Source organism: Cherax quadricarinatus, chromosome 53, assembly GCF_038502225.1.
Source record: "Cherax quadricarinatus isolate ZL_2023a chromosome 53, ASM3850222v1, whole genome shotgun sequence".
In the NCBI taxonomy this organism is placed as follows: domain Eukaryota; kingdom Metazoa; phylum Arthropoda; class Malacostraca; order Decapoda; family Parastacidae; genus Cherax; species Cherax quadricarinatus.
The window spans coordinates 6799570-6813732 of NC_091344.1; the positions used below are offsets into that span (position 1 = coordinate 6799570).

A 14163-nucleotide genomic window follows, 5' to 3' on the forward strand; every position below is an offset into this window, starting at 1 on the left:
TATGTAACGGGATAACAATAAGTTGTTGTGGATGGCATCCTGGGGGAGATGGGAAGGGTACTAGTTCTGGACATGGAAATGAGATGAAGCTGGGTAATAGCTTCTTATCCTCTAAACTGAAATGTGTAACAATTACCTTTAAGTTTGTGTGAAGCGGTAAACCCGTGTGGGTCACTGAGGTAAAGGCGTTACTAAAGTTGCTGCATCCACCCATCCTATGTGATGGAGAACTGACCTTCAACATGGAGGACTATCCTGAGTTTCCAGAAATTTGCGTTCTCTAGAGAAGACATGTTTTTTTTTATTTATTTCACCCAATATTTGGTGAGTTCAGGAAATTCGTGATTACGCTTTGGCAATTTAATGAATTTTAAGCTGTGTCCCGTGGCCTGGTAGGCAATGCTCTCGCTTCACACACTGAGCATCAGTGGTTCGATCCCCGGCAAGGGTGGAAATATTGGGCGTGTTTCCTTACACCTCCTGTCCCGTTCACCTAGCAAGCAAGTAGGTACCTGGGTGTTAGTCGACTGGTGTGGGTCGTATAGTGGGGGACAAGATAAGGACCCAAAGCAAATAAGACAGTCCTCGATGACGCACTGACTTTCTTGGGTTATCCTGGGTGGCTAACACTCCAGAGTTAAAAATCCGAACAAAATCTTAACTTTTCTTAACTCTCAAGAGTTTATCCAAAGAAACATTGTTGTCTTTTGTTCCACAATAAAAGTATCGTAAAAATAGCCGCACACAGCAGATGTTCCAACAATGTAACTATCGTATATAATAAGGAAGACACACAGTGCGGAGGTTCTCACTGACTCACACACAGTAAACACAGTCCTCACGGTACTTGCATATAGCACAGTCAAGTAGCAGAGCAATGTTGATCACCAGCGTCCAGTCACTGTAAAGTCAGAGTCCTCCATCTCTCCCACGGTATAATTAAACGAGTAGCGGTGATTCAATTCTGGTACTGAGCGAACTCTCTAATTACTCTCCCCCGTGTCGACGGCTCATTAGTAAGAGCGCTCCTGATTATTCTAGGCTCGTTGAAAGGTGCAATCAGAAGTGGCTAATTTGCCTGACTTGCTGGTCCATGAACATAATTATCTTTTTAAATGACGCTGCTCTTCAGGACACGACTGGCTGGAACCTGCCGGTGTGATCTGAATCATGAAGCTGGCTGTACGGGGGCTGTAGAGATAACTTACTATGCTCACTAATAACCCACATGGAGAAGGAAACACTGGAGGTTGATTGATTTTGTATACTTGGAGCCCCTTCTGGGATCGTCTTCAGCAGATATACTGAAGAGGATCCCAGAAGGGGGTCGAAATAAACAGATAAATCAACCTCCTGTGTTTCTGTCTCCATGTTGGTTATTATTGAACACTGGCAAATGTTCATTACACTCATTATAAATATGAGAAACTGTATAAAAGTATGCATTGTGTAAAAGAAAAATATTCTGGATAAGTCACAGGAATGATTGAAAAACTGATAATGGAACTCAACCCAAACAAATGCAGTTGGGAAAGCAAGAGGAGACTGCAAAAGAGTAAGCTATCAGAGTCAAATATAGAGAATGAGCTTGGAATAAGCAGCGCACTCAAGCAATCTCCAGCAGCAAACAAACCGAATACAATATGCTGTGATCGCTGCTCAGACACCTGAACAAGGAATCATACGGGGCGAAATATACACAACATACGTTCTTCCAATTCTCGAATACGCGTCACCGGCGTGGAGCCCACAACGAACAGTGAGCATAAAATAAATGGAAAAGGTCCTCCGCGGACTAATATTAGAAATGAGGAAAGAAAGAATGTGAGGAGAAATGTGTGAGTTGGACCTCGCAATACTGGAGAAGAAAAGAGAGTAGACATGATTATGACATGAAATATTCAGAGGAAGATATAAAAACCGAAATCAATCTCTGCCAGAGCAAAACGAAGAGAAGATAAACAGAATCTTGTTCATTTTCCCCAGAGAAACGAGTTTATTAGGCAATTTCAGTCAGAGTGACTGGGAATGCAATTCATTTCAACGCAAACAGATGACATATGACTCTCTATACAACCTTTTATCCTTGACTGCACGAGGCCTGGTCTCAGACCGAGCTGCGGGGGCGTTGACCCCCGCAACCCTCTCCAGGTATACTCCAGGTAGGTGTCAGTACAGTCTCAGATCATCATTACTTAGAAGGAAAACGAACATTTAAGTCTCTCAGATCTCTCAGCAGTCAAGAACCATTTTTTACCCCCAAAGAGACGTAAACTAATCCATAGCTTATAAAGAGATACGAGACTCAGATCAGTGTGGGTCAGGAGTGCTGGAAGCTCGATCCTCCCTCCCTCAGATCACACAAGGAGCACCTCACTCTAACAGCCAGGCTCCCCCACACGTAGGGCTCAGGTGCGCTCCCGGGGAAGGAAGCTCAACGTACGCGAGTGGTAATGCAATGGAAATGAGAGGAGGTGGAATTAGGTCGATTGAAGATTATATATTGTGTGATAGAATATAGATGAAACAGAGCAGTGGCAGCTCTGGCAGTACCAATGGACGAAACTCTTGTCGTCGGAAGATCACATAAATTAAACCAAACTCCAATAATATATAGATGGTAACATGGTAAAAATATTATTATTTATATAATTCTTCTTCTTCTTCTTCTTCTTCTTCTTATTATTATTATTATTATTATTATTATTATTATTATTATTATTATTTTAACTAGGAATTGCTCAGCCCACAGGAATCATACACACACACACAAACACACACACACACACACACACACACACACACACACACACACACACACACACACACAGTCTTCGGGGCCAGGAGATGAGTCTCGACCCCTGCAACCACAATTAGGTGAGTACATACACACACACACACTCTTCTCACCTCGGAGACTAAAGTTAGCTTAAACACTGAGGTGTCGAACTCCCAGGAGTCACAGGAGGCTGTGGAGGCGTTGTAGAAGGAGTGAGAGAGGTTGACTTCGAGCTCCTGGCCTTCTATCAGCTGAGGCACTAGTGTTGTATAGTTAAAGTCGTAGTAAGTGCACTTGTCGTACCCAGTCTTGTTGCCCCTGAAGGAGTAGCAGCAGGAAGAACAATTATTATTAGTATTAATTATTATGAAGTTAATGGGGAAGCAATAAACCCACAGGGGTTTAAGCAGTACCTAAGGAGTGGGTGGTAATTAGGTTAAATTCTTAGAAAAAGAGGATGCCTCCTAACTCCTCAGGTCAGGAGACCTTCACCCACATCAAAGCACCTTCCTCCCTCGTTCTGAAAGGCAAAAGGAAAACAGAAAGGTTGTGTTGGCTAGTTTTTAATGTTCTTATGAACCAGAAAGAGAGCTGGAAGGGACTATGATTTTTTTTGTGGGACTATAAATAAGAGGGAAATTCAATAATTTTTTAAGCAAAGTGATATGGTCAGGCTCAAGGATTTCTGGTTTTTGTATTATATGACTACGTTTGGCCCACACAGTGGGCCAAACGGTATTTTCACACCGGTATTTTATCGTGTCATTATTTTATACGTCTTATCTCCAAATACACGTAGTGATCAAGAGTCCAAGACCGTGTACACACTCAGAACACCAGTTCACTCTTCCACACCTCTCGCAGCTCCTCTGCGTCTACTGACTTGTTGAAGATTGTGACTAGCGACTCAACACAGTGCTTCCTCTCCCTACTTTCTCTGATTCCTGCAGAATTCACCGTGAAAACCCAGAAGCCTGGCATCAAGCTTCCTCTTAACACGTGTTGAAAATTCCCCAAGTTGGCCATTATTTTCACCGTGTGGGGGCTAAATTCATAGAATGGAAAATAAGTTGGCAACTCCGCGACTAATTTTCTCGAACTCGTTGCTCACTTTTACAATATACTGATTAATTTCACAATTCTGGTGAGAAGATGCAGCTGGTCTGATGCCCCTTCCACCTGCCTCACAGCTGGTAAAGTATTATTATTATTGCATGGGGTGCAAAATCCGTGTTTTCATTCAGTTCCAAGAATAGGAAAGGCTCAATCCTTCGTCTGCAAAGCACGAACCAAACACGCTTCCGACCTAACAGCACTCAATTGGTCGCCACACAAGGTAGGAGAGGGGGGTCGAGGCCACTACCAGCAGAGGATATGCACTGATCAGTTGAACTCACATAGTAGTTACCCTTGGGGGTCGAGACCACTACCACCATTGCTGAGAGCTACTTGCCAGGGTTACAAAATGTTTCTTATGATAAGGAAGACGCATTGATCTACTGTATCCCTTTGGAAGTCACATTGGGGGGGGGGTCGAGGCCACTACCACCAGAGCTGGCTGCTACTCACCAGGGTATAGAGATGTTCTTCAGACTGACGGAGGAGACCGAAGGGTCTTCTAGCTGGTCTAGGGCCTCTTCCAGGCCAGGGACCCGACACCAGTGTTCTTGCGTGAAGCTCAGGAATGCTGTTACAGAACAGTGTATTAATAATTTTCTGAACTATCCTGTACTACTTTAAATTATGTATTATATCAGTCTGTAATTGCTACAAAATCCTGGTTACAGTAGTTTTCTTATGTTAAGACTATCGTAATTTAAGTATCTTATATATCGTAATCATGTCTCTCTAATGAGTGCCACATTACTCACAACTGATTACCTCATATTACAAGTGATTATCTGGAACAATAACCTGTAATTATCACCAGTTATTACCTGTGATTAGTGATTATTACCTGTGATAATTACCTACAATTATTACCTGCGATAATTACCTGCAATTATTACCTGTGCTAATTACCTACAATTATTAGCTGTGATGAATACCTATAATTATTACCATTTATTATTTTATTATACTTTCGCCTGGTCAGTCCCTTAGCCTTGAAAAAGTAACTTTGAGGTGGTCAGTCCCTCAGCCTTGAAGAAGTGTTTTTGCTAATAAATGACACTGACCTGTCCATCTCACAATGTCCACAACACCTCATTAATTTGATATATATTCTCCTACTGTTGTTCGCCTGACAACCAGTTGTTTACCACGTGGGGAGAATCACAGAGGATCGCATTTAAAGATCATCTTCAAGGCCACTGTAGTCGTTTGTATACTGTCATGCGTGCTAGCGCATGACAGTGTAGTGTATCCCGCATTGTTGATTCTGATTCAGGAAGCAAGGGTCGTTACTCTACTTTTCATAATATCGATAATAACACACACACACACACACACACACACACACACACACACACACACACACACACACACACACACACACACACACACACACACACACACACACGACCCCTGCAACCACAACTAGGGGAGTACACACACACGACTCCTGCAACCACAACTAGGGGAGTACACACACACACACACACACACACAACCCCTGCAACCACAACTAGGGGAGTACACACACACACACGACCCCTGCAACCACAACTAGGGGAGTACACACACACACACACACGACCCCTGCAACCACAACTAGGGGAGCACACACACACACACACACACACACACACACACACACACACACACACACACACACACACACACGAGAAACTCATGTGTGGACTTCGATCCTGAGGTTATCTGGTGAATATGTGAGGGAGTGTGGGAACTTAATGACTGAGCTTGTGTGTGTGTGTGACTGAACATCATACTAACACCACTGTTGCTAGACAGTCCGTCATCACAATGCTTCAGTCACAGTACGACTTAAGACAGTCACTCTCAATGGGTAGGCACTAGTAATATCAACCCAGCTGAGACCGTTCTAGGTACAAGAACGAGCTCAGCTAAGCGATACTGATCTATGGCTTTAGATGAGATTACTCCAGGTACTGAACCTACCTAATAATACCAAGAAACGTTATCTATTTCTCTCGCTAAGTTAATCAGGCATAGAGTGCTTGATTCCTAACGGAAAGGATCTGGAGTTCGATTCCTGTGCTGGGAAGGATGGGGGGGGGGAGAGGAGACGTATTAGTGAGCGTCCTTGCACCTGCTGTCTGTCACCTAACAGTAAATAGATACATGAGTGTTCGTTGACTGTTGCGAGTTGTGACCTAAAGTCTGGTAATGATGCTTACATAAGACTAAGCTTCAAGTGAGCTTACATAAGACCAGGCTTTTAAGTGAACTTAGATAGGATACCAGCTTTTTGTAAGATAACATCTCTTAGCGTGTAAATTGACCGAGTAAGATAACAAATCTTATCCTGATGTACAAGCACATACAGCATCAGAGTTATGAATAGTGGAGAGAGAGAGAGGAGAGAGAGAGAGAGAGAGAGAGAGAGAGAGAGAGAGAGAGAGAGAGAGAGAGAGAGAGAGAGAGAGAGAGATCATGTGGGAGTTCGATACGTGGATAGGGTAAAGTAATACTCACGTAGGCTGGTAGTACGTATAATTACAGATAATGTGGGGAGCGCCCAACAGCCTGCCTATCTCCTTGCTCACTCTCGTAAAACTTAAATCCACGCATCCCACTGCTGCCACCATTTATCATGTGGGAGTTCGATACGTGGATAGGGTAAAGTAATACTCACGTAGGCTGGTAGTACGTATAATTACAGATAATGTGGGGAGCGCCCAACAGCCTGCCTATCTCCTTGCTCACTCTCGTAAAACTTAAATCCACGCATCCCACTGCTGCCACCATTTATCATGTGGGAGTTCGATACGTGGATAGGGTAAAGTAATACTCACGTAGGCTGGTAGTACGTATAATTACAGATAATGTGGGGAGCGCCCAACAGCCTGCCTATCTCCTTGCTCACTCTCATATAACTGACTGGCCACCCACAGTACCCATATGTGAGGGGGTCTTTGAATACTGCTGTGGTCAGCACAATATGAATACAGACAGTGACTCATGCAGAGACGGTTGGTAGTGAGTCAACTACTGGTACACTGGTTACTGGTAACTGGTTACTACTACTGAGAGAGAGAGAGAGAGAGAGAGAGAGAGAGAGAGAGAGATGCAACAGGTATTGTATATGGACGAAAGACATTGCTTGGAATGAGAGACACTGCCAACAACAGCAGTAGGTAAAAACATTAATAATGACAACGAGAGGACAGATGAGAAAGAATATGAAAAAAATAGCTAAAAAACAAACAAAACAAAAAAATACACGAGATATTGTAGAAGTAATCATACATATACACTACACTTCTACCATACACCCTCTCCATACACCCCACCAAACGCCCACTGCCAATCTCCCCACGTATATACATCCCCCCTCTTACCTCCCCCCTCCCCACCTACTGCCCTCCTTGCCCACACTGAGGCAGAAGCCAATAATAATATCTAAATACTGACTCGCCTCATCTTGCTCGCAGTTTCTGGGAAGTCAGAGCTGCGATATCGTGTTGAAACGCGGTTTGTAAAATGTAAGTCAGTGGTTCACTTCATCTAGGCACGCTGGGAATATACCAGCTGCCTCACCAGCTGAGATTTTCATTGTTACAAGCATTTTGTCTCTGGAATTTAAGATAAATGGAGAGCCAACATGCTAGTTGGATGGTAGACAGCAAACAACCAGCGAGGAACCACCCTCCTGTCGTATCAGTGTGAAACATAGGTAGTGGTTTGGTAGAGAGAGGCATTATAGGTAGGTACTACCCTCTTGTGACATAGATGTGAAACAATGGTTGGTAGAGAGCAATCATCAAGGGAGGTACTACCATCCTGTCTCATTAGTGTGAAACCAAAGCTTTTTAAATGGTTTGCACTCTGGCTCATCGACACGTAAGATAACACCTAAATCTTATAAATATCTGCTTTCATTCATTATACACAAAATTTTAGATTTTTTCGTGTGTTTCTTCATGCAGGTCAATTTTTTCGATACTTACTTTCCAGTTTCTGATTTCTGAGACCTCAAACAATAATAAACATACATGAACGATCATCAAAGAATGACAGTAACTACGAAACGCAAACTAAAAAAAAAAAAAAGAAAGGACCCCAATGGAAATAAGTCACTGTGTCTGACTTTTTGGGGTTATCCTAGGTTCTCTACACATATGCTGCTATGTATGATAATTCTATGTAACTGTGTTTGTGTATACCTGAATAAACTTACTTACTAAAGCTTGTCCTTACTTGGACGATATTTTTGACACTATAGCCAGAAACCTACCAGTGGTACAGGGAAGACCTGGGCAGGTGAGGACTCACCTGAAGAGACAGCATGCATAGCGCAGAACACCTGTGAGAAATGCGAGATGATAAACACTCTCTTCTGCCAGAGACCCCAGGACCCAGCCATCTCCAGGGCTTCGTCGAAACCTCCGCCGGCATCCTGGGGGAGGAAACACAGCCACGTTATTACTACACGAAGATCCTGAACTTAAATGAATTATTCAAAGTAAGGTAGAGACTCGATCCTCCGTCTCTTAAGCGCAAAACACGCATCGCAAATTCAGTTCATACAACTTTTTGATGAATGTACATTGAGAGAGAATTTTTTTTGTGTGTGTATTTGCACTAAGATACTTCATTCAATTCTCCCTGTGGTTGTTTTGCATCCTGTGTCGTTTGTCAGCGATTTTTGCATATATATATATATATATATATATATATATATATATATATATATATATATATATATATATATATGCAAAACAACCACTCTGAAAGAATAGAGAAATTCCAAGCGCTTTCGTGACTACTCACATTATCAAGGAACTATGAAAGTAAAGCATCCAAGGAAGCTATATAAGGGGTCTGGCCAGCACCTCACTATCAGATCCCACAACGGTTAAACACCTGTTTACTGTGATCTTATTGTATATATATATATATATATATATATATATATATATATATATATATATATATATATATATATATATATATATATATATATATATATATATATATATATATATATATATATATATATATTTGTAGCACTAGGCCTTTCGTGTTGCAATCAACACATTATCACGAGCTTGCAAAATTGCAAAAAAGAGGAGGATGTCCAAGGAAGTAAGTTCCCAAAGAACGTCTTTACTGGAGTGAGAAAGGAAGAGAGAGAGAGAGAGAGAGAGAGAGAGAGAGAGAGAGAAGGGTACAGGAAGTGCCCCCAGGCACACCAGCGCCCACAGTCAGAAGGATGAATATTATGACATTAGAAAAATCCCACAAGCATTGATATTGCACTAGCCTAAACCAAATTAACGTGACAATTATAAAAAATTCGGCCACACCCTATGATATCAGTAACTTTACCTACATAAATGGACCCCAATGGAAATAAGTCACTCTGTCTGACTTTTTTGGGTTATCCTAGGTTCTCTACACATATGCTGCTATGTATGATAATTCTATGTAACTGTATTTGTGTATACCTGAATAAACTTACTTACTTACTTACTTACTTACTTATATAGAAGTCACTGGCAACTATGGGGTAGCCACCCACGGGACAGTGTGTCCATTTAAAGGAAAGGGAACGAGAAAACGGTAACATTTAGAGGGAAGACTTCTCAAATTTATGTAAAGGAAGCAGGGCTCATTAAAATAAACTCATTTATTAAAGAGGGAGGCATCTGTAATGACAAGGAAGACGGCCACAGTTATTCAACCCACATAATTCTGAGGCAAACTCTGGTTCAGCCTTCAGAAACTACAGGAAAAATAGGCCCAAATTGTAGCATTACATTGAGAACAGTCTAATGCATTCGTTTAAGAGCCCAATTTTAGACTGTGTATTATTGCCTCAACTAAAAACGCATCTAATTTGAGTAACCCATCGCTGATATTGTATAATGAATGTCTATCATGCTTAATAGCCGATTCTACAATATTCTTTTCAAGCCAGGAGGAACACGAGAAGATGACTCTTGCTTCCCGCCAATTTGCCAGATTATATATATATATATATATATATATATATATATATATATATATATATATATATATATATATATATATATATATATATATATATATATATATATATATATATATATATATATATATATATATATAATTAGTACTGTGTACTAGTATATTCAGTTAAACCCGTTACTGTGAGTCATTGCCCCTCTGGCTATGACGTCACGAGCGATAGCAGACTTCAAGGTCAGGCTCTGGGTTCTCCTCAAGACTCTCACATTATACGCCTCCTAGAACATCCTACGTTCGTATTCTTTCACCTACATCTCCTTGACGAAACCTCCCCACCCCACTATATATGTATGTATATATATATATATATATATATATATATATATATATATATATATATATATATATATATATATATATATATATATATATATATATTTATAGGTAGAAGGAGGTTGGTAGAGAGCAACCGCCCAGGGAGGTACTACCGTCCTGCCAAGTGAGTGTAAAACGAAAGCCTGTAATTGTTTTACATGATGGTAGGATTTCTGGTGTCCTTTTTTCTGTCTCATGAACATGCAAGATTTCAGGTACGTCTTGCTATGTCGTGTGGGGTTCGGTAAGGAGATAAGAGGGTTGAAGGTAGACACACTTGTTGGATGGTAACGATATATATATTGTCAGACTGTGGTAATGGGAGATGGAGGGAGCCCAGCCTGCCATGTCCTGCCTTCTACTATGCCTATGCGTCGACTGAGAGGGAGGCAGCTTGTCTCACTCGCACGCTGCATCCCGTGACGTCATACAGTCACAGGCCTAAGAGATCTTCTATATAAACACATGGATGGTACTATGATACGCTATACAACACATATAAGGGGATCAGCAACTATGCTGACAGCTCGGTCATGTTACGTATGTCGTCCCGACATACACTACTATGCTATAGGCTGAACAAGCAGGTGGTTCTGGGCTGATTCTACACAATAACAAATTCATATATAACTTAGAACTAATGGATGGTATCATACTGGATGTTAACAAAATGAGTTTTACGTAATGGGTGTTAACGTAATCAGTTTTAACGTAATGCATTACAACTTATAAGAACAAATCATTGTACATTATGGATGGAATTGATCGATCGATCTGTATTCATGCACTCTACGGATTCTGAGGAAGAATAAAAATATATATATATATATATATATATATATATATATATATATATATATATATATATATATATATATGTGTACAAGGTGAAATTAACAGCAAAGGCATCTGGTGCACACTCCGATCATTACTGTCAAATTCTCAGAATACGGAGGGAACGTGAACACGAAAAAAAAAATTCCTGAAAAACTGATCAGTTAATATCAAACAGTTGACAATTTCCTTCATCTTGGACAACTAGTTATACAGACTATGTACATTTAAACCCAATTCTTCGAGGGTGAGGTTTACATATGCAGAATGGTTATCATCTCTGGGAGGATCGAATTCCTCTTCAATGGCTAACACATGCCTTGACTGAGGGAGATCTGAACGAGTATCTACAAAAGATACTTCTGGGTTTCTCATTACTTGTCGAATATGCAAGGAGTAACGACATTCAGGTTGAATATCTGACTGAGTATTTGAGGTAGAGGGTACAGAGTCAAGAGGATTTTCAGCATCTGTCACATTAGTGTGGGTAGCAATATCATCAACATCACATACTAATTTCATATGATCTAAATGCAATTCTTTGTACTTACCAGTACTAATTTCTCTAACCTTATACTTATTACCAGAGGTATGTTCTACAACTCGATAAGGGCCAACAAACTTTTGATCGAGCTTAGGCATTTTGGATGTTTTGTTGAAATTTGTCAGCATTACTCTTGAACCTACTTTAACTTTTGATGGTTTAGCACAGCTATTAGTTACTCTAGTAAATTCTGCTGTTGATTTATGAAGTGTTTCACGGATTCTTCTAAAAACACTCTGAGCCATGCTTGTACGAGTTGCTACGAAATCATCAGGGTTGCAATTTGGTTTTGGAGTGGAATATAACAACTCATAGGGTAAACGCTTGTCTACACCATACAATGCATAATGTGGGGTATCACCTATAGAAGCATTGTAAACAGAATTTATGGCACATTGAACATCTGGTATAACTTCATCCCAAGTTTCACTATTGGGGTTGATAGTGGCTCTCAAAACATCAAGTACTTTCTTATTGGTTCGTTCAGCTAACCCATTGCTGGCAGGATGATGAGGAACAATGGTGGATTTAGAGATCTTGTACAAAGTACACATATTTTCAAGAATCTCATTACAGACTTCACCTCCATTATCTGTTACTAAGGACTTAGGGGTGGTATGCCTGCAGATAATGCGTTCTTTGAACACTTTATCTACTGTCTCTGCAGTCTTATCTGCAATAGGAACTAACTCACAATATCTGGTGAAATGGTCTACTGTAACACTCAGATGTTTGTTGCCTTGGAGGGAATATTTAAAATTGGTTAATAAATCAAGGGCAACTCTTTCCCATGGTTTGCTAGTGGTTGGGTACACTTGGATTGGATTAGGACAATTGACATTTTCTTTATGTTGCATACAAACACTACATTTCTTAACATACTCTGAAATGTCAGTTGCCATACGTGACCAAAAGCATTTCATTCTGGCTTGTTTCACAGAACGATCCATACCAGGGTGTGCAACACCTGGTGCATCGTGAACTAGCTGTAGAGCTACGTTCACTAGTGATTGTGGAATTACTAACTGGTACACTCTTCTACTTGGAGAACCCAACTCGGGTGTTCGATACAGTAATTCTTGGCTCATTACAAAGTCACTAATGGGTGCTGGTGGCTTCACAGTAAGAATAAGATCTTCCTGGAGCAGGAATCAAATCACACCAGACCACATGGGATCTGTTCTTTGGGCATTCTTTACATCCTCTGCAGTAAATGGAGGATCTGCAGTAACTACACTAACGTGTCCCGATAAAGCATCTGCGACTACATTTGACTTGCCAGGTAAATGGTCAAAAGTGGGATTGAACTCTTGGATAGTCAAGGTCCATCTGGCTAACCTTACAGTAGGTTGTTTATTCTGGAATAAAGGTATCAGTGGTGCATGGTCTGTCAAGACATGAACAGGGTACTGGTAAATAATGTCTTGGAAGTGCTTCAAAGGCCATACTATTGCTAAAGCTTCTTGCTCAGTTACTGTATAATTACGTTCAGCCTTCGTAAGGACTCTATTAGCAAATGCAGCTGCGTTGTACTTGACATCAGTCTTCTGAGCTAGTACGGCACCTATGCCAATTGAACTAGCATCAGTTGTGAGATAGAAGGGCTTCAAAAAATCTGGGAATTTCAAAATGGGAGCAGACATTAGCTTTTCTTTTAGTGTCTGGAATGCTCTTTCTTGATGGAAGGTCCAAACGAAAGAAGCATCTTTCTTAAGCAGTTCAGTTAGAGGAGCTGCTATTGAAGAAAAATTAGCAATGAAAGATCTGTAGAAACCTGCTAGAACCACAAAGGATCTTACAGCATCAGCAGTTTTGGGGGATGGAAAATTTAGTACTGCCATTACTTTACTTTCATCAGTCGTAACCCCTCTAGGAGTGACTACGTGATCAAGAAACTTAATTTCTGATCTGAAAAATTTACATTTAGACAGTTTGATCTTCAAATTGGCTTCTTCAAGCTTACCAAGTACTATATCAAGCTATATAACTGTGTGAAGCAAGAGTATTGCCTACCAGGCAACAGGACACCAGTAGTTGATGAGTGGAACAGTCTACCTAGTTGGGTTATTGAGGCTAGGACTTTGAGTAGTTTCAAATTTAGGTTGGATAAATACATGAGTGAGAGGGGTTGGGTTTGAGTGGGACTTGCATGTGAGTGGATAGAGTTATCAGAGCTTATTTCTTGGGTAGCATTGAAAATTGGGTTGGGCAAATGTTTTGTTAGTGAGATGGATTGTAAAGGACCTGCCTAGTATGGGCCAACAGGCCTGCTCCAGTGTTCCTCCTTTCTTATGTTCTTATGTTCAAGCCTTTTCAGGTGTGTATCCAAATCTTCGGACATGATGATTACGTCATGTAATTACACCATAAGTGCTTTACCTATAAGACCTTTAAAGATATTGGTCATGAGTCTAGAGAACGTGATAGGAGAGGATCGTAATCCAAAAGCCATTCGAAGGAAGTGATAATGACCTGTGGGAGTAGAGAATGCAGTTAACATTTAGGTCACACTACACATACATGTACAAGCATATAC

The 14163-nt window shown here is 40.7% G+C and overlaps 1 protein-coding gene across 5 annotated transcripts in view; it reads right to left on the reverse strand.

Annotated features, from left to right (window-relative positions):
- LOC128692406 (organic cation transporter protein) overlaps window positions 1–14163 on the reverse strand; it is a 35193-nt gene that overhangs the window by 8111 nt on the left and 12919 nt on the right. For all 5 annotated transcript variants that reach the window (XM_053781571.2, XM_053781569.2, XM_053781568.2 and 2 more), the window contains exons 3-5: window positions 8198–8321; window positions 4349–4466; window positions 2911–3097 (exon numbers count right to left, since the gene is read on the reverse strand). In XM_053781571.2, the coding sequence (XP_053637546.1) occupies window positions 2911–3097; window positions 4349–4466; window positions 8198–8321 (429 nt within the window). The remainder of the gene's footprint in view (window positions 1–2910; window positions 3098–4348; window positions 4467–8197; window positions 8322–14163) is intronic.